The sequence below is a fragment of the Simochromis diagramma genome, unplaced genomic scaffold (genome assembly GCF_900408965.1).
Source record: "Simochromis diagramma unplaced genomic scaffold, fSimDia1.1 OVJJ01000305.1, whole genome shotgun sequence".
In the NCBI taxonomy this organism is placed as follows: Eukaryota; Metazoa; Chordata; class Actinopteri; order Cichliformes; family Cichlidae; genus Simochromis; species Simochromis diagramma.
In genome coordinates this window covers 265,931-288,086 of record NW_024387169.1, presented here as the reverse complement: position 1 = coordinate 288,086, position 22,156 = coordinate 265,931, and the positions used below count along the sequence as shown (strand labels likewise).

Genomic DNA, 22,156 nt, shown 5'->3' with positions numbered 1-22,156 from the left:
ATGGCTCTGTAAATAAATGTAAAAATTCTAAAGTTAGTAGCATGCTTGTTATTTTTGTCTTCGCACTAGGATGATGTCGGCGTAAATGTGCAGTCATATTCGTTGTGTTCCCACTAGTGCTTTCAGGTTAATCTCGTTGAAATGACCTTAACACCACAACACGGCAAATCTCCGTTAACGAGCTACCGCCGATTGCCCCGTGCATGGGGCTAGACGGCCAACACGTTAACGAGCTAACTGCGCTAACACACTAGCTCCCACCCATGTAATTGAGCATTGCATGGCACATCCAACATACTGTTTTACTTTAGTCCATGACTCGCTTACCTTCAGGGTCATACGTCACATGAAAACCAAAATAATTCCAAACGCCAGATCTGAATGAGAGTGGGGGAGGTCCATGTTGCAAAGAGAGCTTAACTTCTGTCTTGCTAGCTTGCCCTGCGCTCTTCCTTCTGGTTGCACCCCTAATATATATTAGGGGTGCAACGATATTCGTATCGATATTGAACCGTTCGATACAGTGCTTTCGGTTCGGTACGCATATGTATCGAACAATACAACATTTGTAATTTATTTTATCAACTTTCCTTCTGACGATGCTGTCTGTGTTGAGCGCTCAGTGAATCTGCGTTCGACTACTCCGCCTAGGCTGCACTGTCGAGCGCAGATCCACTGAGCGCTCAACACAGACAGCATAGTCAGAATAGTTAAAATATATATTTATAATTTTAATAAATGACAAATTAAAAAGGCATGAACATTTTTTTTGTATCGAAAAAATATCGAACCGTGACACCAAAGTACCGAACCGTGAATTTTGTGTATCGTTGCACCCCTAATATATATATATATATATATATATATATATATATATATATATATATATATATATATATAAATTTCTTTTTTTTTTTTTTTTTTTTTTTTTTAGAAAGATCCACTGATGGTGCTCATACAGAGAAAGATGTTTTATTCGATTTATAAACCATCCCAGTCCAGCAAGAAGTTATTTTTCTGTCCAAGAATAAGTGTTTGTGTGTGTGTGTTTGTGTGTCAAAAAAACATGTTCGTGAGCAGTTATCATAGACTGTATTCCTGCTAATTAGTGCAAGTTAATTAGGAGGTTAGTCCAGCAGTCTACATAGCGATCACTGTCATTTTCAGATAATGGATTTTAAAAAGATTCCAGTATGTCCAAAATGCCACAGATGTAGTTGAGCGGTTCAGTTTAAGGAACTGAGTTTACTAAAAGTTGACCTCCGTTATTGTCATGAAGGGGAAATTTAATACAGAGAGCTTAAAATTTCTGTGTGTGTGGTTCTAAATGTGTTCATATCTGCTGTAAACTTGAACATTTTAACACGGGAGTTTATAGGGACTGACTCACTTTTGGAGCCAGCTGCAAAGACCCAAAATAGAAAAGGGCATTCACAGCACACATTTTCTTAATCTGACTCCCAGAGTGGATGCATTCAAACCGAGCACGCTCGTGTTTAAACCGCTATGCAGACCAGATGGTAAAGAGACAAAACATAATTGAATCAGCTGCTCAAAGGACCCTAAATTGTAAAGGTCGAGTGTACAAGGGTGCAGACATGCCATCTGATAGCCAACAGCTGCTCAGGGTTAAGAAGCACAGCTTCAGAAAATAAACCAAAGTCTGGCTTTAGACTCGAGTTTATTTATTCCGACATCTCTTCCTACACAGTGTGGAAAAACACAATTTAAACTGCCGATATCTATTTTTTTTCACCTACACTGAAGTAAAATAAAGAGTCTTCAACCAGCTTTGTTTTAACACCCATTGTGTTCTTGAATCCCAAAGCAAATGCCACAGTTCTATTAATGTCGCTGCTTATGTAATGCGGAAAATTCGTAGTTGTAAATCAAATCAACAGTCTATTGGGCAGGGGGCCATTGCACATGAATGAGAGAAAGCCTGAATTGTAGCTATCTTTAGTACGTGTGATGAGTGTGTGAGGGAGTCGGATAACAAGAGGTTTTAGGTGAGAGGGTGATGTCATCGAGGAGATTAAGCCCAGAAAAAAAGCAAAGCAAGGAATCATTTATTTGTTTAAAATATGTTAAACAAAACTGGCTCATATTTGCTAGAAAGTGCTGAAACGATGGATATTTATTACACTACTTTTTATAATAATTTTATATTTGGATCTAAAGCTTTCTGTTGTGCATCCTGATGGTTGGGTGAAAGATGTCGGATCTGTTTCTGGTGAACTCCTTCAGTTCCTTCTCATTACGTGAGGCCATTTGTAAGCAGTTTTTGTAGTGTGACTGTATATGAAAGGTGGCTGTTGAGTCTGGCTCTGAAAAGTTTTAAAACTGCATTTTTATTCATGGCCATCAGGGTGTGACTTCTCCAGCTGTAAATAGAAGTCAGATTATATAAAAGTCTGTGAGAAAATGATCGTGATCCTCTCTTATATATGACCTCAATAATTGTGATGTGTTTAAAAAATTGTTTTTCTGCGATTCAAATCGATTTTAGTTTGGAAAAATGCAATATTGATTCATTAAATCCTGAATTGATTTTTGAATATAAATGTATTTTGCAAGAAATGCCAGCATCTCATGTTAAAGCTCACAAAACTATTTCAACAACCAGCAGAACTATTAAAGAGCAGGTAAACGGATTCCACAAAAAGATGTAAACACAAAGTGTGGATCATTCACCTGACGGCACGTCCACGGACACGCTGTCGGGGCTGAAAGCTGACATCTCACAGATTCCGAAACTGCAGCTTTGGTCTCTCTCCGACCAAAATTCACTGAACCAGCAGCAAAAGAAGATCAAAATTACGCTTCACGTTTCAAAAACATTGTCATGAATTCGCTCTGTTTTTAATACGAAATGATTTTATCTTGTAAAACATGTTCGCATTTAAAGAAAAATAGACTATAAATCAGGTTATGCTTTAGCATGTGTGCCTGTTGATTTCATTACTGTATGAGCGTGCAGTTTTTCAGCCAAACCTTTATTTAAACAGGAAGTGAAATCTCTCTTGTGAAAGCGTCCTCACAGCATCAAATTAGATGTTTTTAAATGGAGAGAGAAACTGGAGCTCACAGGGGAGAACGCAGAAACAGAATGGTCTGCCTGGAACCACAGAGCCACCATGATGGTGTTCAGATACAGAGCTGGGCTGTTATCTACGTCAAAGGCAGGAGGAGAGATTTCTCAGCAGAGCATTGCATTTAATCATTTGTTTGCATTAAATGCTGTGGCTGCTGATTATTGCAACATCATATTTTACAGACAGAATATCAAACTCAAACGCTTAAAAATGGTGAACTAAAGAGACTTGAGTGGTGAGGCTGAAACGCTTTACTGCATGACCCGTTTGTCGTTTGCACCAGGACGTACCGTGACTGTGCTGTAAACTGTCTTTCCTCTATAACACTGAGTGACTGCTTCTAATCTGGGCTCTCAGGGGCAGGCGGCCAAGTTTCCACCTCTCACAGAACTGACTGCTTGTTTCCTGTCGTGACTGTTTTCTTCCTGAGGTCAGCAGGTTAAAGCAGCCAACAGGTTTTGCAGTACAACTTACTGTACAGACTGCGTGGCTCCTGGGTTGAAGAGTTAATCAGTATTAGTCTGGTATGAGCCAGGACTGTGACGTGACTGGGCGAAATGGTTAGGTAACAGTTTGTAAATGGCTGCTGGAGTTTAACATTATGTGGAATTTTATTTAGCAGCACTTATTTAGCCATTTTAGCGCCACGGCTTTGATGGTGGATCTCCATCAGTCATTTCTTCTCCACTTCTGCAATACCTTGGAAGATCACCTGACTTCTTCACAAAGCTATTTCCTGTTAAATGTCTTCAAGGGTGTGGCCAAGTTGCCATGAAATTCCAAAGCATTGAGCTAGGCTGTTGACCTTAGCTGTCACAGACAACAGTGGCTGAAGATTTACTACTGTGACTCTGCACTGAACTGAGCCAGTTTATTATGTAACAACACCTCTGCAGAGACAGAGGCTGAGTTAAACTTCACATTGTAGAGTTTTGTTCTGTTTTAAACCCTGATTGTAGCGGCTTCCTGTTTTTTAGAGGTTTTATTCTTCTAGTAAAAATAGTTTAACTGCAGCCACGAGTCATTTTCTGTGACCGCTATTGTCAGTCACTGTGCATTATTACAACTTACATTATATTGGCTACAAATTTTAAGTATTGATGAGTTACCTTTACTTAGTATTGTTATTTTAGATGTCCTTTTCAACCATTCATTCTTAATTTTCTCACTTTTTCTTGCTAAGACCCCTTTTTTTTAAATTTAATTGTAAATTGTAACTCTTGAAAAGTGAAAGGTGTAAGCGCCTGGAGTACGCCTGGTTGGGAATCAGTGCATTGTCCGCTTGGATTTATGTTGCCGAGTAAACTACAGACATGCTCTGTGTATGCTATTTTAGCAGCATTAAAATATACATGTATATGCAACAAATACACATTATATACACTCCCTTTAACCGATCATTTTTTTAGTTACTTAACCGTTCATAGTATCTTTTTTCATCTGTCTTTTCCATTTGGATTTATTTGCTTCTTTCTCACTTTAATTTCCTTTCCTGTTTTGATCCCTTCCTCGGCTCCCTGACTCTCTGCCGCTTTCTCCCTTCAGCCAATGAAGCACCGTGGCCCACCATCACTAAGAGCGTAACAGACTGGAGGACCAACAGTCCAGAACAGGTACTGGTGTAATTCTCAGTTATATTAGTTATTCTCATGAATTCTGTGATCATAATAAATAATTTATTGCACTGTAAGCGCTGTTATAGAGGTATCAAGGCTCGCTTGAGGCTTCTGCTTAGCAGTGAAGTGATGGTGTGAACTTTTCAACTCAAAATGTCTAAGGAGGAAAATCTCCATGGAAAGCAGTCATGAATGTCTCTGGGTGAGAAGAAAAAAAAATAGGTTATGCAGTTATACTTCATATCTGTGTCTCCCTCCCACCAGCTTCCCTCTGGTTATGGTACGTACCCCAGTGCCACCCACCAGGCAGCTGCACATCACTGCGCCACGAGCTCCCTGCCTCGTTCTGCCCCTGGTACACTGGGTTGGCCTCGATCCGGTGCCGCCTCATCCCCCCATTCATCATCCCCCTCTTCACAGCAAATACAGCACCGTATTTCTGTCCCTCCTAACTCAAGCCAAGGTAATAAATAGTTTTATTTATTAAAATAAAAGCTTATCTTCTTCTTCTTCTTCTTTCAGTCCTGTTGATTGTATAACTTTGTTTTTCTGTTTCTGCACTTAGGTTCTGCCACCACCTCCCAGCCCTCCCCGCTGTCCCCACAAACAGAGCGGACAGATCCCCCTCCGGCGGTGGCCGTACGTCCCTACGTCCCGGACCATCCCTCCAGGCCACAGTCCCCCAGGAAGGGCCCTGCTACTATGAACAGCAGCTCCATCTACAGCATGTACCTACAGCAGCCTCAGGCCAAAAACTACGGATCTCTGAGCAACAGGGCTACTGTCAAAGCAGGTGATTAAACAGCAATTACTTGTTTAGACAGTTTGACAGCTTCTGCAGGTGAAAACAAACCATAACCCATCCTTTTTCCTGTCTCTCCACAGTCTACGGTAAACCCATCCTCCCCTCCTCCTCCACTTCTCCATCCCCTGTCTTTTTCCTCCAGGGGGGAGGAGGAGGAGTAAAAATATCAGGGGAGGAAGCTACAGATAAAGATGGAGGAAAAGGAGAAGGAGGAGAGAGCGGCGAGGGCCAAATTCAACCTCCACCCAGTGTGGACAACATCCCTCGTCCCCTCAGTCCCACTAAGCTCACCCCAGTTGGTAGGTGCAACCAATCACCAATAAATGTTACCTTTCTTTGTTAAAATGTTTCTCCTGTATGTGTTTAATACCAGAAAACACATTTTGTGTTAAAATAAGAAGAGTGATAAAGATGCTGAACGCTGGACCTCGACAGGAGGAAACGAGAAACACCAGAGAAAAGATTCACAGATGTAATGAAAGAGGACATGCAGAGGGTTGGTGTGACAGATGATAGCCAGGGATAGGATGGAGGCAGATGATGGAGCAGCACTCAATGCACTGTCACATTTTAGGCCAAACTTTGTGCTGAAAAAAAGTATATTTGTCTGCACACTGAAAAAGATGTCACATCATGTTAAATACGACACTAAGGATTGAAAAAGCTCATTTCAAGCAATCTAGATATGCAAAAGATGTATAAATTAATGCTCTTTGAACTATAAAAAATGCATTTGTTTATTTTCTGTTTGGGTGTTAAATGCATGTCTACACACTTTAAAGTTTATTACAGTAACCCAGTCACTTAGTCACACTGGCTGCAGAAATATTACTCACATAGTTTCATAAATTTCCCGTGTCTTCACTGGTCTCTTTGAGTGATACTCTTCTTATTAGCTTTTTATTCTTACTAAAGCAGATTCCAGCCTCCTTCATCATTTAACCACAAATTTTATGTCAGTTGTTCAGTCAAGCATTGATTTCCTAGGAGCAGCCCTAGAATTGAGTCAGAGGACCTTCCTTAGAAAGAGCTAAATCAGCCATTCTCAAACTGCAGCCTGCTTCCAAATCTCCTGAAACACACCCAAACCTTTAATCACGTGAGCCAAATAAAATATATTTAATTCTTTCTTTTTCCAATGATACATTTAGATCTTTTTGTACTTAACTTTTTCCCTTGATACAAAAATAAGATGCGAGAACATGTTAAAAAAAGACATTTAAAAAATCTATCTCTCTTGGCCCGCTTGAATTGTAGCCCACACCTTGGAAATCATTAAAAGCAGGACCAGATTTTTAAATCCCAGAATATCACATTTATATCTTTTTATACTGTAAGTCTTAAAGAAAGTTCTCATTAAGTTATGGTAGTGTGCTTATCAGTCACAGATCACGCTATCCTGAAAAGCTTTTGGGAATAATTTCAGCAAAAGAAAAAAGATACAATCTCAGAAACAGGAGCAGAAAAAAATACATTTTGCCAAGAACAAATGACAAAAGAAGAAAGTAGCTTTAAAGCTTTGTCCCCCACAGCCCACTCTCAGCTCCGATACCAGAGCGATGCAGACCTGGAGGTTCTCCGCCGCCGCTTCAGCAACGCGCCGCGGCCCCTCAAGAAACGGAGCTCGATCACTGAACCTGAAGGCCCTCAGGGGCCAAACATCCAAAAACTGCTCTACCAGAGGTTGGTGCTACCACATGTTTAACTGCACCAGGACAAACAAAAAACTTTCAGGAATTTAAGACAGAAACAGAATCAAAATGGAAAAATGTAATTTGTTTTTGCCGGGGTTTTTTTGCAGGTTCAACACATTAGCAGGAGGCATGGAGGGAAGCTCAGGTAAGACACCGACATATGATGGTCAGGTGACATCTGTGTACCTAAATATATATAGATTTAAGTTCCTTCTTTAATTCTAGGCAACACTTTCTACCAACCGGACTGCCTTTTGGGAGACATGGACAACATTCATTCAGCTAATGGAAACGTAGAACGTGGAGATAAACAGGTCGCTGCAGCAGCCGCGGAGTGTGAAGCCCAAAACCTGAATTCGGATTCCCGCCGTTCGTCTCCTCCTGCAGTTACGACAGAATTATCCAAAGAGACAACAGCAGCGGCAGAGACTGGCAACGGCGTCTCACCATCGACCCAATCAAGCCCGATTCCTGTACCTGAGAGACCAGAGGACCAAAATAATAACAACCAGAGAGGCTCTAGTCCTGCTCAAAACTCAGTTGGCCACATCTCTCCTTCACCATCTCCTCCTGCCCCGCCCACTCTGCCTAAGGTATGTATACGACAACACAAAGCATACACATTAAACCTGGGCATCTGTCACACAACAATACACCAGGTTCATTTTCTTTACTGTTTCTCTTATGCTGTTTGCTGCAGGTAAAGCGAACCAACCTGAAGAAGCCGTCATCAGAGCGAACGGGTCACGGCCTGAGAGTCAAGTTTAACCCTCTGGCTCTTCTCCTGGATGCGTCATTGGAGGGAGAGTTTGACCTGGTGCAGAGAATCATATATGAGGTAAATCAGAACATGATGTTGTGCAATTATAGTGCTCTTATAACACAGTCTCACTTTTCATACTTGCAAAGATTACTGTGTTGCTTTGCAAAGGTAAAATTAAGTTGAATATAATTTATTTCTATAACTACATCAGCCATAGTTCCAAATGATTCCTAAACGCTGAAGCTAAAACAAGAAAACTGACTCACAGACATTTGAAAGCACTATTTTAGTTTCATCACTCATCAAAGTGACCTCAGTTTGGCCGTCGGTTTGGATGATGCTCTTACCTGGATGATTGAGCAGGCATCAAGACAGGTCTTTGAGGACATTTTTGATGTGGTCAGTGATTAAAAAGCAGAAGCACACCGACTGTGATCAGGTTGGAGCACTGATGAGACAGGAATGGATCGCTATCATTTAGGATTTGGGCCAGAAGCCGATATCCAGCATCCCACTGAGCCCAGAAGAAGAAGAAACTTATTGTAGTGAAGACACTGAAATGTGTCAGAATGAGTGACGAGGCTTGAGATATGCCGTTACAGTAAAGAGACAGTAGGGGTTATCATCAACAGAGATATGATCTGCATCTGGAGAATGACCTAAACCACAAATCTTGTGTCATACAACAGTAAACTTAAAAAAATAACGAGTGCATTTGAACTCAGAAGCTGTCCTGATGATATTTTCTTTAGTCCTGTTGAACAAATAGTCTCTGAAGTGCGAGGTAGCAGCTGGTCAACTGTGGAAAGTTGGCCTTCTTAGAAGACAAGGGAAACTTCTGCAGAGCCTTCAGATTTTGAGATAATTTTTAAGCAGAGCTGAAAATCATCACACAATGTGGTTACACTTGTAAAGGTTACTTTTTTGTGTTGCATTAAAAAAAACATTGGGTTATGCAACAGTGTAATATTTTTACATGCCAGTAATTACACCCACATGCAGACTGCCTCAACAAATTTGCCATTTACCAGGCAGTTTTAAAGCATTTTCAGTACCTTCCTGACAATACTTCCCTTTAATCTGTGCCAGTAGAGAGGAGGTCTCAGCAGGGAACTGTACAAGTTATAGTCGGGGATGCACTCTGTAGCAGCAGAGAAAACAGAGCCTCACATCTTTCGATGGAAACCCTGCCATCACTCACGGGAGAAGAGAGTCCTTACTGACTTCTTAGGCTTTAAACTGAAGTTAATGTTCTCAAGGAAACAGTCTGATCCACAAAAAGCTCAGTTTGATATTATTACACTCTGAGGCTGTGAGACTCAACAGTTTTCAACCTGCTCAAAACATGTTGTTTCCTGACTTTTGCACTGAGATCATTCTCAGCTTCTCCAGGCTGATATCACCATTGTGGAGGTGAGCAGCTAATAACTTATTCCAGCGTTCTCCAAGTCTAATATTTCTTTATACGAATCTCTTTTTATTTCAGGTGGAAAACCCCAGCATGCCCAACGACGAAGGCATAACACCTCTTCATAACGCCGTCTGCGCTGGTCATCACCATATTGTGAAGTTCCTGCTGGACTTTGGAGTTAACGTGAACGCAGCCGACAGTGACGGATGGTCAGTGCCTTCATTCGGTCTGTGTGTCATGCAGTAATACAGAGACCAATAACAGAGCAGCGGCTGCATGAAGGACTTGAGGGAGTTTGAGTAATGAGCACGCTTTGTGGTGGCGGTGCTGGAGCTCGGCTCAGAGGCAGCAGTGACAGAGATAATTGACTCCAATTTCATTTTGACTCAGCTGCCTTAGCAGTATTGAAGGAGGAGATTACAATATGCAATTAGGGTCTGTATCCACAAGTTGCTTGATTTAATTACTGATGCATTTGATTCTTTCGTGGTTAGTTTAATTTAAACTGTAGTTGTTTTAAAATGCATTACAGGAACATCTTTTCTTTCTTTCTTTGATTGGAAGTGAATGAACTTTGGTAAAAAGAGAAATGTTCATGTTGAAGGAGGACCTAATCCTTTTCTTTATTTCCTCTCACATGGAATGTGCGCAGTGCTGTGAAAAAATCTAGCCCACGATTCAGTAGCTTGCAGAACCACCTTTAGCAGCTAAACTAAGTAACCTGGAGAAATCGTTTTCTGTAGGATTTCATTACTCTCTCACATCAGTGTGGAGGAATTTTGACCCAATCTTTTTTTGGAGGTCTGGACTTTGAATGGGCCATTGCAGCTGTTGTAGATTTCCTGCTGTGCTTAGGATCATCGTGCTCCTGCATGACCTAGTTTCAGTGACGCTTCAGCTGTCACGTTTGACTCTAGAATACTTTGGTATACAGAGAAGCCCTTGGTAACTCATTCGTACAAGGTGCCCAAATCATCATCCCTCCACTACTGTGCTTGAGAGCTGGTACAAGGAGTTTGTGCTGATATGCTGGTGTCTGGTTCTGTTTTTATAAAGGTGCTAACACTTACCCTTCTAATTCCTATGGAAACAAACGGTAATGGTGTACTTCATTTTTCATAGGACTGCATATACTGACCGAATTGCGATGCTCATATTAAACATAGGCAAAGTTTCAGATTTCAGATACTGCTCTAAATGCTTGGTATATGCAGTTTTTTCTACTTTTAGCTCAATATGATATCAAAAAGAGGGGATAGCCCTAATAATAAGGGGAATTTATGAGCCCAATACTGGCTTATAAAGCTGGATCAGACCCACCTATGGGTGAATCTATTTGTGAAGGAAGCTAACAGCAAAGGGACAGCAGTTTGGTAGTTTTGGATATCTGCTATGCTAACAGTTTTTTTTTTTTTTTTTTGCTGTTAAGTCACAAACTCTGCCAGTCATACAAAATTTGATCAAGTGAGTTAAGGCAACTAAAAACTCAGCTGACTCTGCTTTAGATCTACACAAGATCTTTATTGCAATTACAGTAACATAATATATCATCAAATTTCCTTTTTTTCTTCCTTGCAAGGTCCCTTTTAATGTTGTTGTCTTCACAGGACCCCGCTGCACTGTGCAGCTTCATGTAACAGCGTCCACCTCTGCAAGATGTTGGTGGAGTCAGGGGCGGCCATTTTTGCCACAACGATCAGCGACGTGGAAACAGCCGCGGACAAATGTGAAGAAATGGAAGAGGGCTACACCCAGTGTTCCCAGTTCCTTTACGGTAGGAAGATACAGACGCACTCACCTGCGTGCGCAATTACCATAATCGCACAGGTAAACGTCTAAAGTCATCGTTGTGTCTCTCACAGGTGTGCAGGAAAAGTTGGGTGTGATGAACAAAGGTTTAGTCTATGCCCTGTGGGACTACACAGCCCAGCAGTCTGATGAGCTCTCCTTCAGCGAAGGTGATGCTATCACTGTGGTGCGTCGCCATGACGACACTGAGACAGAGTGGTGGTGGGCGCGCCTGAATGACCGCGAGGGATACGTGCCCAGAAATCTGCTGGGGGTGAGAGAACCGAAACCAAAAGAGCGACTCTGGTGAAAATATTACAGTGAGAAAGTTGGACATTAGTATAAGAACAGGTACAACTCAAGGACAAAAAGAGAGAGAAAGACTTCAAAGGAGTCGATGATACTGTGAGTTTTATCTCCTCAGGCAGAGTAGAGTGACCCTGATGATATAAACACGATCACCTTACTTTCACAGTGCCAGGAGGACCCAGCTGAGGATCTAAGCCTGTAAACATATTCATATGGTGCCAACAGTTGTGCCATGTAGCAGCAAATCATAAAATCAACTCTAAGACATACAGAAGGCCAGTGGAGAGAAGCCAGATTAGGGGTTATGTGAAAGTAGGAAGTGGAGATGCTGCTCTGTGGGAGGCGAGAGAGAAACTTTTCATGTGTACCACAAAGAGCAGAGTTGCAGTAAATTGGTCAAGAAAACAAAAGTGTGGACGACTTGCTCCAAGTCAGATTTTTAGAACAACAGTTTAAGTTTGACAAGGATTTTATTTCAAAAAATAGTCCAGTTTTATTCAAAGGTTAGGGCTGACTGAAATTCTGCTCTGAAGTTTCAAGCAGCTGGTTTCATGTTAGCATATAAGACGTCAAGGACACTTAGAAAAGATGAGATTTCTGATTTTGAGCTATTTAACTGCAGAAAAGTTTGCCCCATCCAACTCTTGGCGTCACATAGATGGTGTAAAAGAGCAGCAAGAGTATGTCAAGTACCTGTCTGTCCTATGTTTTGTTCAGTTTATACCACACAGAAAACATGCAAATGCAGGAAGACCTTCTTCCCACACGATGCCCCTCAGTCTGCTGGCCTTCAGATGTTCAGGCACCTTGAGAACATGTTGACATGATGTTGTGACCTCACCTACATCCTCGCTTGCTCTTTCTAGCTCTCTGTGTCTGTCTTGTTTTCTCTGCAGCTGTATCCAAGGATCAAACCCAGACAACGCTCACTGGCATAAAGCCCAGATCAGGAGCCTCATGCTCGCAGAGGGGGCATGCACGCAGGAAAGAAGAAGAAGAAGGAGAAGAAGGAGCAGAATGAGGGGAAGACAAAGATGGAGCCACTTTCTTCTATTTGTGTGGATGCAACAGAGCCAAATCGTGATAGATGCAGTGTGCATTTTCACCGAGATGTTGCAGAGCTGACGTAAATTCATAACTCAAAGTGTTCAGCTGCATGAGAAATGCTGAATGAAAAAAAAAAGAGTATTAAAAAAGCAATTTAAGCTTTTTTTAAAGCTCCACACAGCTTAAAATATGAAACAATGAGCTTGGAGTCATAAAGCTCTGTCTGATATTCTCCAAATATTCTTTAAATGTCGCTTTATTTTTGTACTGTGTTAATTTAAAGAAAAACAAAACACCCAGATGGGTGTTTATAATGCCAGCCTCATCAGCGACATAGCAAAGGAATGCGCTCTTTCTCAGCTACAGTGGAAACACCTTCACGCTGCACGGCGTGAAGGTTTGTAAATGCAGTAAATTTACAGGCTGAAAGTACGTGTGAGATGTGAAATGTGAAAGTGGAGCTGGAAAGAGGAAAGTGAGGGGAGGGTAAACAACGTTAACGGGAGTCAGGTTTCGGCAGAAAATGAATCAGAAAAAAAGAGTTGGAAGTGCAACCACAAGACTGTGACACGTGGAAGCTGGGATCTGCATCCACCCACGCACGGTGAAGCAAAAAGGTTTGAAGTCAAGTCAGAATAATGGGCTGTTTCTGAGTTCATAATCTGACATTCAAGCATTTGTCAACTATTATGGGATGAATGCACGCTCTCACATGTACATGTGTTCAACTGCCAAAATGGTTGTTGAGGGTAAAGGAGGAGAAAGGGGGAAAAGAGGAAGGAAAACAAGAATGAGGAGAAAAGGGTGTGAAAGTGAAGGATGGGTGATACTTTTATTTAGAGGAGATAAAAAAAATGCTGCTAGTTGTTGCATATTTTTCTTCAGACTAAAAATACCGACCCTCATGTGAAAACTGACGATTAACCCATTAACTAAAAGCTACTCTGTCAATCTGCTGTTAAATGTGTTACATTAAAGCTCCTGTGGCTGCTCAGAAAGGTGGCTTCAAAGAAAGCCCAGCCTAATTCTGGCCTGGGAAAGAGAACCTGTGTCAGTGTTAAAATGGGGCTAAATCAGCCGTGAGTGAAGGAAGAACTGCTTCCACTGCTTCTGCTTCTGGCCCTGATTTATATTGCTTTATTTAAAACAAAACATTGCTTTCTATTATTATTTTTCTCATTACTAGCACACACTGCTCCTGTTTCTTTTCATGTGTCAGTGCTGGTGCTGCTCACTGCTGCCACCTAGTGTACAGGAAAGGTTTGCCACAAAATAAAGCGCCGTTTTCTTCAGCACGAGCTGTGTAAAATATGAAGCAATAAGATGAGTGATGTTTGGTGTGAGAGTGAGATATTGTTCTGAGAAGTGCTTACCATCACTTTGTGTATATGCAAACTGTAACTATACAGCTACTGTACAATATTAATAAAGAAATTATAATCCCTACAGAGAAAAACAACAATGACTCAGCTCGCTTTTTTTTTTTCAACAATGCACAGCTGGAACAGTTACAGGCAGACACACGTGAGCTTACATAATTACAAGCCTCAAGTAATAAACCGTGGACTTTAGATGGGAATTAAAGTTCAAAGGTCATTCAGGAGAGCCAGCACCGACAGAAAGCTCTTCAGTCGTAAGTTTTTTTTCCAGATTAAAATCCTAAATTCAATCACTGTGGCGTTTGTTATGTAATTTAACTCTAATGCAGGAACTGAACTACAGAAAACTGTCAGCCTTTTATTTTGTAATTTCAAAATAAAAACACTTGGCAAACCGATCTGTGGGGAAATTTCAAAATCAGTTGAGTTACTTGGGCAGTTTTCAGTTTAGTTCTTATTGTTAAACTGTTCACTTCAGTTAGTTTTATTAGTTGGAGTTTAGATTGTATTCACTGTGAAATGGATGTTGTTTGATGAGTTCAGAACTGTACAAAATTACAAAACACTACTAACACTCATACTCATGTAAAAACCCAGTTTACATGCGTACCAAAGCTGGCTCAGAGTTGGTGTGCTGACATAGTTGGCGAAACTGACGAATTGTTAAGACACTTTTTAGACAATTATGTTATTTAGTTTTGTTATCTTGTAATTTTATTTGTCTAAAATGCTTTTTTTTTTTTACACTTAGTTTAAGTTTATTTTAGGCAAACGTCATATAATCTTGTTTCCAGCAGTAAATTCACTTTAAGTTTCTACATTCATTGGTTTTAATCAAACACTTATTTTGAAGCAGTGACCGGAAGTAGTCTTGTTACTATTGGATACTTTTCCGGTACAATGTGCTACATTCGTATGTAGCGTAGCGTCTGGTGAAACTGTAATACATTTTCCAAAAGTAAACAGTTGATTATTTTTTGTTGCGGGGCTCATTCACGAAGACATTTTAACCGAACGTAAGTCATGGTTTATATAATGGTTTGTATTTGATATCCCAAATTACAACGTAGCATTTTGGACGCTTTATGTTAATTATTGCTTTGTTGTGTTAATAAAGTTCCGCTGGCAGACATGTTTTGCTGCCACAGAGGCGAGAAGATTCAGACTTTGAGTGTATTTACCCCTAAAGAGAGCTGCTGAAGATTAAAGTGAAGAATATAAATACCTGATTTTCCACTTTGGACATTTTATTTTATTATTGAAAGCAACACTGCCCATGCTTGGTACATAATTCAAACGGTGATAGTAGTTAATATTAAAAACGAACCCATTTACAGTGTATTTACACAGGCAATAGACCAGGCATTCCAAGAGAAATACTAAAGAATTCACACATTGGGGTGTTTTTATGTGCTCTGGCACGTTTGGTGTCATTGGAAAATGTGAGATTAGGTTTCGAAGGAAGCCAAGGAAAATAATTTAACACTCGGGTTTATCAGGAAAGAAGCAGAAACTGAAGGTGGCAACAACAATGGAAGGAAGGAAGGAAGGAAGTGAAGGATGGTGGTTTTACAGATTTCGGTGGAAAGTGGGAGAAATGATTTGTGCAGTAAGAAACAGAAGAGATGAGATTAGAAAAATCAAAGTTACAATATTCACAGTAGGTGAATACAGTACATAGGGGGGGGGGGGGGGTGATATTCTCATGGTTACTAATAAAATATGATGCAGTTGATTTTAAATCAGATCAGAAAGATTAAAGTGAAATTACATGTGAAAGACAGTCTACCAATGAAAAATGACTCAAGAGTTCAGTGCCTTAAATTAACACAAATTGTGCAGAGGCAGCTTCTTTGTTTCTTCTCTTTCTTCAGCACTGCAATCTGAGAGCTGGTGATAGTTGTGCTCTGACTACCAATAAACCTAACAGAAGACGAAAATGTGTATAAAAGATGAACAACTTTTCCACTGTACCACCCACTTGCACTCTGTGGAGTTTTTACTGCTTCTCTTTCATTGGCATCTAGGTGCACCATGGCAGAGGTTTTCCACCTGAAGACACCGCTGCTGGAGAGCATCAACATGTCCAAGAGGGTGGGAACCACTGTCTATCTAAAAATGGAGAATGCACAGCCCTCTGGTTCCTTCAAGATCCGTGGCATCGGGCACCTCTGCCAGCAGGTGGGAATCTTTACAGCCCCCCTCACGCGTGCTCCCTTTCTTCAGATCCACATTGTCACACAGTGACTGTTTAATGTGTCGTTGCAGCTCGCCAGACACTCCAAAGGAGTAATCTGCTCTTCAGGTGACTCTGTCCTGTTAAACATCATATTCTCATTACAATGCAGTGTCATTAGTGTGTTTCTTTAGTATTGAAGGTGGTGTTTTTTCAGGTGGTAATGCAGGTATGGCTGCAGCATATGCAGCCCAAAAAATGGGCGTGCCAGCCACCATCATAGTTCCCTCCTCCACTCCTCCATTGGTGGTCCAGAGACTCCGTGATCAGGGTGCTACTGTCAGAATTGTAGGCAAGGTGAAGCTCACTGATATGATGGTTTAAAATCCAGAATTTAGATTTATTTTATTTTTTTAAAGAAGACTAAGACTCTTATCTTTGCAGGTTTGGGATGATGCCAACACAGAGGCTCTCAAACTGGCAGAAACTGAAGGGCTTACTTATGTTGCTCCATTCGATCACCCCTTGCTATGGTAGAGAACCTCCTCATTAAAGCACAGAGCACTTTAAAGAGACTCACTTTCAAACTGTACCTGTGTCCACACACTCACCCATACAGGGAAGGCCACGCCAGTATGATTGCAGAGGTCACTGCCTCTCTGGGTCCCAGCGTGAAGCCCGGAGCTGTGGTGGTGTCTGTGGGCGGAGGGGGCCTCCTGTGTGGGGTCATCCAGGGCCTCAAGGATGTGGGCTGGACAGACGTGCCCATCGTCGCGATGGAAACAGTGGGGGCACACTGTTTCAATGCTGCAATTAAAGCGGGGAAGTTGGTCACTTTAGATGACATCACCAGGTTTGACTTTAAAGGAGTTTAAAAGTTTTTTGCAATGAAGTGTTTCGAACGTACCCTCATCCATCAAACCTACTGCCTCTCCACAGTGAGGCTAAATGTCTTGGAGCGAAGACGGCCTGTAAACAAGCCTTCGACTACAGCCAGAGCAGCGAGCTGACAATCATCTCTGAGCTGGTGACCGACCAGCAGGCTCTGCACGCTATCCAAACATTCCTGGGTGAGTGTTTTTTCCTTGCCTTTAAGCTTGGTGATGAGTGTCAATTAATGAATCTTTTAATAGTTTTTTTTTTTTTTCATATTTCATCACATTTATTCTCACCAAATGCTATTAAGTCAGTGTCCAAATCAGCATGGTAGACTTTTGTTTCTATCCTGTGCGTCCTAATACCTCCAGTTTCCACGGTTACTTTGATAATAAGGAGTATAAAGAAGGGTTTTTGCAGAAAATTAGAATGAGGTTTTACTCTGTAAAAGACTTCCTGTACATAAATGCTTTCGTTTTGCTTCCCTGTACAATGTTTTTCTTCACTTCGAGCTGCTGGACAAGCATGTCTTTATGCCCCAGAATGAATGAAATTAACTGCAAACCATACAGGCCTGTGGAAGCCATTTTCTGCCCTCTTGTGGGCAGAGAAAGTCTAATGATTAATGATAGAGCTACAGCTAGGGGAAGGCAATAATTTATTAGCACATTTATTCAAGCACTATACTTGTTGGTACTTATTATTAACTTATACTGAACAACATCAGTTGTAGTTAATTTATCTAATACAACAAAACATATACTAATCTTATATAGCACAACACTTTGTGAAATATTAGACTAGGGCTGCTTTGCACTATAAACTTAAATATGTAACTAAAGAACACAGATCTGTGCAGCAATACTTTAAATTCTTCCCTCTCACATTAATCTTCTCATATTAATCTGGCAACCTCCAGTGCAGCCTGTCCTCTGTGGTTTGCAGTAAAATGCTGCCTAAATTTCCCTCATAAAATGATGCAGTGTCACAAAAGCCCCTAAACATACTAATTTATCATTTTATAACAGAACAAACACTTCTCCATTGAGACTTTAGAAACATTTTGCTGTCGGTTTATTTGAACTTCATATCTGTATGAAGTCAGGAGCCCTACCCAGCCAGCCAGTCAGAGGACAGTTTAGGCTTTAAAGGGTAGCAACACTTTCTGTTCTTCCTGGAGATCCTGAGGTATTCCCAGACCAGATGAGATGTATCGTCTCTCTAGCTGTTTCTGGGTCTACTCCAGGATCTCCTCCCAGTTGGGTGTGATTGGAAACCTGCAAAGAGAGAAACTAGGGAGGCATCCTAACCAGAGGCCGGAGCCACCTTCACTGGCTTCTACAGAGGAAATGTGAATTGTACAAAGCGGGTCCACTTTAAGTTGGTTTTTGGATGATTCACGCATGCAAAGAATTCAGGTGAAGGGTCTGAATACCTCTACCTTCAGTAACTATGGCAACAATGTTCACACCATGACAAAACTTTTTCATCAGTAACTTTTAAGCCTGCTGCTTTGTGGCTTTGCTGAATAGTGGAAAATGTTTGAAAAATTATGCACAACTAAGTGGAAATTGCACCAGAGTTAATGTGATGGCATGCCGGTTGCAGATGAGGAACGCGTGCTGGTGGAGATGGCGTGTGGAGCAGCGCTGGCAGCTGTCTACAGCGGTATCATAGTCAGATTACAAAATGAAGGTAAGTCCTCACCTTCCTTCTGTTTTCTTCATACTGAAGCAGCTGATGAGTACTTCAGTCCATCAGGCTGAGACAGTTGAGACCTTCTCAGTTCAGAGAAATGACTACATCAGTTACTGCTTCTCCTCATTTTAGGTCGTCTGCCAGCTCTCATGGGCCCTCTGCTGATGATTGTGTGCGGTGGCTCCACCATCAACATGGAGCAACTGACCAACCTGAAGCACAAACTGCAGAGTTAAACTTTTGTATGCGTGCAGGTGTGTGTGTGTGTGGGCAGGGTGTGTATAACGATGAAAAAACTTCAGTGAATGGAAGGAAAAATAAAGAAATGTGCAGTTTTACTGTAAATTTAAAAGCAAAAGTCTCTTTATATAATTTAAAGGAAAGTTTATAATATTTTAGTGTGATTATATGTTAAGTAACTGAGCTAAATCTTTATAAGTTATTAAGTGTTTTAATTTAAATGTCATTTTGAGTAATTATTGCTTAGCATGCAGTTACACAGTTTTGTCACATGGTGGTGTCACAGCTCTCTAATCAAAAGTGCCTCAAAGTTAGAAACACTTCAGACAAGTATTAGCATCTTTTTTTCCATTTTGTTTGTCAGAAAGCCCGCAGTAAGTCTCAGTGAAGTGTGACACTGTGTTTACCCACATGTGTGTTGACAACAAAATGAGTATTGGTTGGTGACTCTCGTAGCAAGAAACGGCACTTGCTCACTGATAGTATCTCTGCTCTGATCCCTGTGGTGTTCGGCATGAAAGGAGAGAGCATCAAATGTGGGCAGTTTTGACTACATGCAATGGAAAAAAACAGTATAAAACCCAGAGCAAAGCAACGAGATAAAAATAAAGTGTTTGCCATGCATAACTGAATTCATGGGTCATTCATTGAAATATCCATCACTGCCTTGTCCCCCCAGAATCAGCTGATAAGGACACTACACTGCACTGAGGTGTCACAGTTTAGTAAAGTGCTATGTTAAACAGAAGTGCCAAAATAGCAAATTGCAAAGAGAGGCTTGGAAGTTTTTCATATTATGAATAAATACTAGTCATGTGCAATGCTGCATATTTTGGTATCAATCCAATAGCGATGCTGACTTGGTATCGATACAATCAATATTTGGATCGATCTGCCCACCACTAATAAATACCTATACATCCATATTCTTCTGCTTATCCAGGTCAAGGTAGTGGTTGAGGTGGAGCTTGTGATAGGGTGAGGGTAGGAGACACCTCAGAGAGGTCACCCATCTTTCGCAGGCCTCACAACTCGCACTGTAAGGCCACAGTCAGTTGGTGCATTCAAACCCTCACTTGCTGTGAGGTGGTGGTGGTGCTTCGTTGCCTTCCTCTGATGTGCATTTCCGGCACTCCCCCGTGCATTTTGGGATACTCTGCTGATTTTTCATGCACGTGTTACTGCACATGAAAAATCTGCTGGTCAGATTGTTTTTGCGATCGGATTGGTTTAACTCTTACCTCTAACCCTGACAGCTGGGATCAGGTCCAGCTTGTCACAGTACTGAAGTAGACACGCAGTAAAAGAAGATATTAGATATTTTAAAGGGCAGGATTTACTATATTTTACATTTTTGAAGTTAAGGTGGGGTTGCAGGGTGGTTAAACCCATGCAAACCCCCCCCCCCCATTATTTCCTAGGCTGTTGCTTTGATTTGCTTTAAGTCAAAACAACAGACTTTGTTGTTCATGTCACATTAAAATTAGCAGTCAGGTCACTTTGTGTTGTGTGTAGGCGGCTATTACTATGGAAACAGCTCCTCACTGCTCTGTGCAGAGTTCATTTTAACAACTTGTAGATAGTGTTTGCCTTCTCAGCTCTCAGACAGTTGCATAAGATATCAGGTTCTTCACAAAGAGCACTGGCAGATAATGGGCTTGATGTGAACACTTGCATAATCCTGTGTATTTCTCTGCATTGTCTGTTCAGAAGCAGCCCGAGCGACAAAAGATTGAATTTTAAAATAAGAACAGCTCCACGTGTAATCTTGTGGAGGTGAAAATGGGAGTTTTTTGTGATGATAAAATGATATTTATGATAAAGGTGCATGTTGCAGCGTGTGTTCTGGTTCAATCTGCATTTCAAACAGCCTTTGAGGCATTTGTTAAAGTTTTATAATGAAAATATTAGATGGTTTCCTTTGCAGAATAACCGGCAATATTAATAAAGACTTATGCAATTTGAATAGCTGCATAGACAGAAGAAAAGCCTGGAAAATAAAAAGGCTGTGGCATTGTATTAATGAAAAGTCTGTATGCTACAGGCCAACAAAACTGCTCCTTTTACAGAGATGATCATGCTTGATGACAATCAGTTAATCAAGTGCATTTGGTGACCAGCACCTGCCTGCTGCTTATCTTATTAATTCCCTTAGAAGAAGTAAGCATGTACTTCATTTTTTAAAGCATGACTGAATAACAGTTCTAATAGCAAAACACCACAATGTCCACAGTGTAAAAGAACACAAACAAACGTTGGTGCTCGGGGGGGGGGGGGAATCTGTTTTCTGAAAATTGAGTGGCAAAAACTGCATTTTGGGTAACCATTCAAACATTGAACATTCAAAGGTCATATCATCCTGTGGGTTAGATGGCTGATCAAAACAAGCTATAGCTGGAGCTCGGTCCCAGATCGCAGCTCTCACGCATGGGTAATGACCCTCAAAGCAGGGTGGGTGCAGGACCAAAAGTGCTCATTGCCCTTTTCATTTGGTGCATTACTCAAAATTGTGCAACACATCAAAAAACTAATCAGCACAGTGTTTTTATTATTGAATATGAAATAGTGGAAAATCGTCTTCCTGTTATGCTCCTCTGAACAACACACTGCTTGGTTTTTAAGGACATCTGTTGCTGAAAATTTTAAAGAGGTTGAAATCTGCCATCACGTCGTCCCTATCGGATCTAATTCAGTAACAAAGGAGCAAATATAAAAGCAGGTTATCTCAGGATTAGCACAGACAACATTAAAGTATATGCTTCTCATTCAGCTGCAGTCTCTGATTGAAAGCAGAAACCAGTTTATTCCAGCAGTAACCCTGAGCAGTCTGGTTAGACTAGGTAAATCCCAGGAGCGCAGTCGACACTTCGCACTTCAAGGTCACACATGGTGCGGACATGATTGTGTTGTAAATGCTGCTCACTGTGACACAACAGCCTCACAGTCCATTCAGACGACCGGGAGAAACCGGTACGTGTCGCCTCACCTGCTCACCTGCTCTGTTAACGGCTGAACAATTTTCCGCTCTGTTCCCACATGATTAAAGATTCTTGGTCTGCATCATCCATCTACCTGACCTGCAGCTGTGCTCCCACCTCTGGTGGATGTGATCTGGGAAGCGGACTGACAGAGGAGCTAATGGTCGCAGCAGCCCATTTCTATGACAACAGAAAGCTTTGATGAGCCCAGCAGAGGGCATTTGAACAGAGCTGCGGCTATAAATAGAACAAGTAAACAAGTATGAGCAGAGGAGGTGGCG

General features: G+C 41.2%; 2 protein-coding genes across 10 annotated transcripts in view; both read left to right on the top strand.

Annotated features, from left to right (window-relative positions):
* Nucleotides 1-13,987, top strand: part of LOC120744456 (apoptosis-stimulating of p53 protein 1-like) — a 56,871-nt gene extending 42,884 nt beyond the window's left edge. For all 8 annotated transcript variants that reach the window (XM_040048877.1, XM_040048876.1, XM_040048878.1 and 5 more), the window contains 12 exons: nt 4,641-4,708; nt 4,976-5,174; nt 5,277-5,504; nt 5,597-5,815; nt 7,049-7,199; nt 7,318-7,355; nt 7,436-7,803; nt 7,911-8,048; nt 9,460-9,593; nt 10,992-11,158; nt 11,247-11,446; nt 12,378-13,987. In XM_040048877.1, coding sequence (XP_039904811.1) covers nt 4,641-4,708; nt 4,976-5,174; nt 5,277-5,504; nt 5,597-5,815; nt 7,049-7,199; nt 7,318-7,355; nt 7,436-7,803; nt 7,911-8,048; nt 9,460-9,593; nt 10,992-11,158; nt 11,247-11,446; nt 12,378-12,419 — 1,952 coding nt within the window. In that variant the 3' untranslated portion in view covers nt 12,420-13,987. The remainder of the gene's footprint in view (nt 1-4,640; nt 4,709-4,975; nt 5,175-5,276; nt 5,505-5,596; nt 5,816-7,048; nt 7,200-7,317; nt 7,356-7,435; nt 7,804-7,910; nt 8,049-9,459; nt 9,594-10,991; nt 11,159-11,246; nt 11,447-12,377) is intronic.
* Nucleotides 13,988-14,043: 56 nt separating this feature from the next.
* On the top strand, nt 14,044-19,524 carry sdsl (serine dehydratase-like). Of its 2 annotated transcripts, none has more exons than XM_040048885.1 (9): nt 14,044-14,161; nt 15,935-16,088; nt 16,176-16,212; nt 16,301-16,440; nt 16,528-16,616; nt 16,703-16,936; nt 17,023-17,153; nt 18,568-18,654; nt 18,790-19,524. In XM_040048885.1, the coding sequence occupies exons 2-9, from the start codon at nt 15,942-15,944 to the stop codon at nt 18,891-18,893; spliced, it is 969 nt and encodes a 322-aa protein (XP_039904819.1). In that variant the 5' UTR covers nt 14,044-14,161; nt 15,935-15,941; the 3' UTR covers nt 18,894-19,524. The 2 variants fall into 2 exon arrangements, with proteins under 2 accessions (XP_039904819.1, XP_039904818.1); XM_040048884.1 differs by lacking the exon at nt 14,044-14,161 and adding an exon at nt 14,780-14,923.
* The last annotated feature ends 2,632 nt before the right edge of the window (nt 19,525-22,156 follow it).

Bases quoted from the DNA above. Each gene is read 5' to 3' on its own strand.
- sdsl (XM_040048885.1), top strand. From the start codon at position 15,942: ATGGCAGAGGTTTTCCACCTGAAGACACCGCTGCTGGAGAGCATCAAC. The intron at 16,937-17,022 runs GTTTGACTTTAA...GCCTCTCCACAG, and splicing joins ACTTTAGATGACATCACCAG to TGAGGCTAAATGTCTTGGAG. The intron at 17,154-18,567 runs GTGAGTGTTTTT...TGCCGGTTGCAG, and splicing joins CGCTATCCAAACATTCCTGG to ATGAGGAACGCGTGCTGGTG.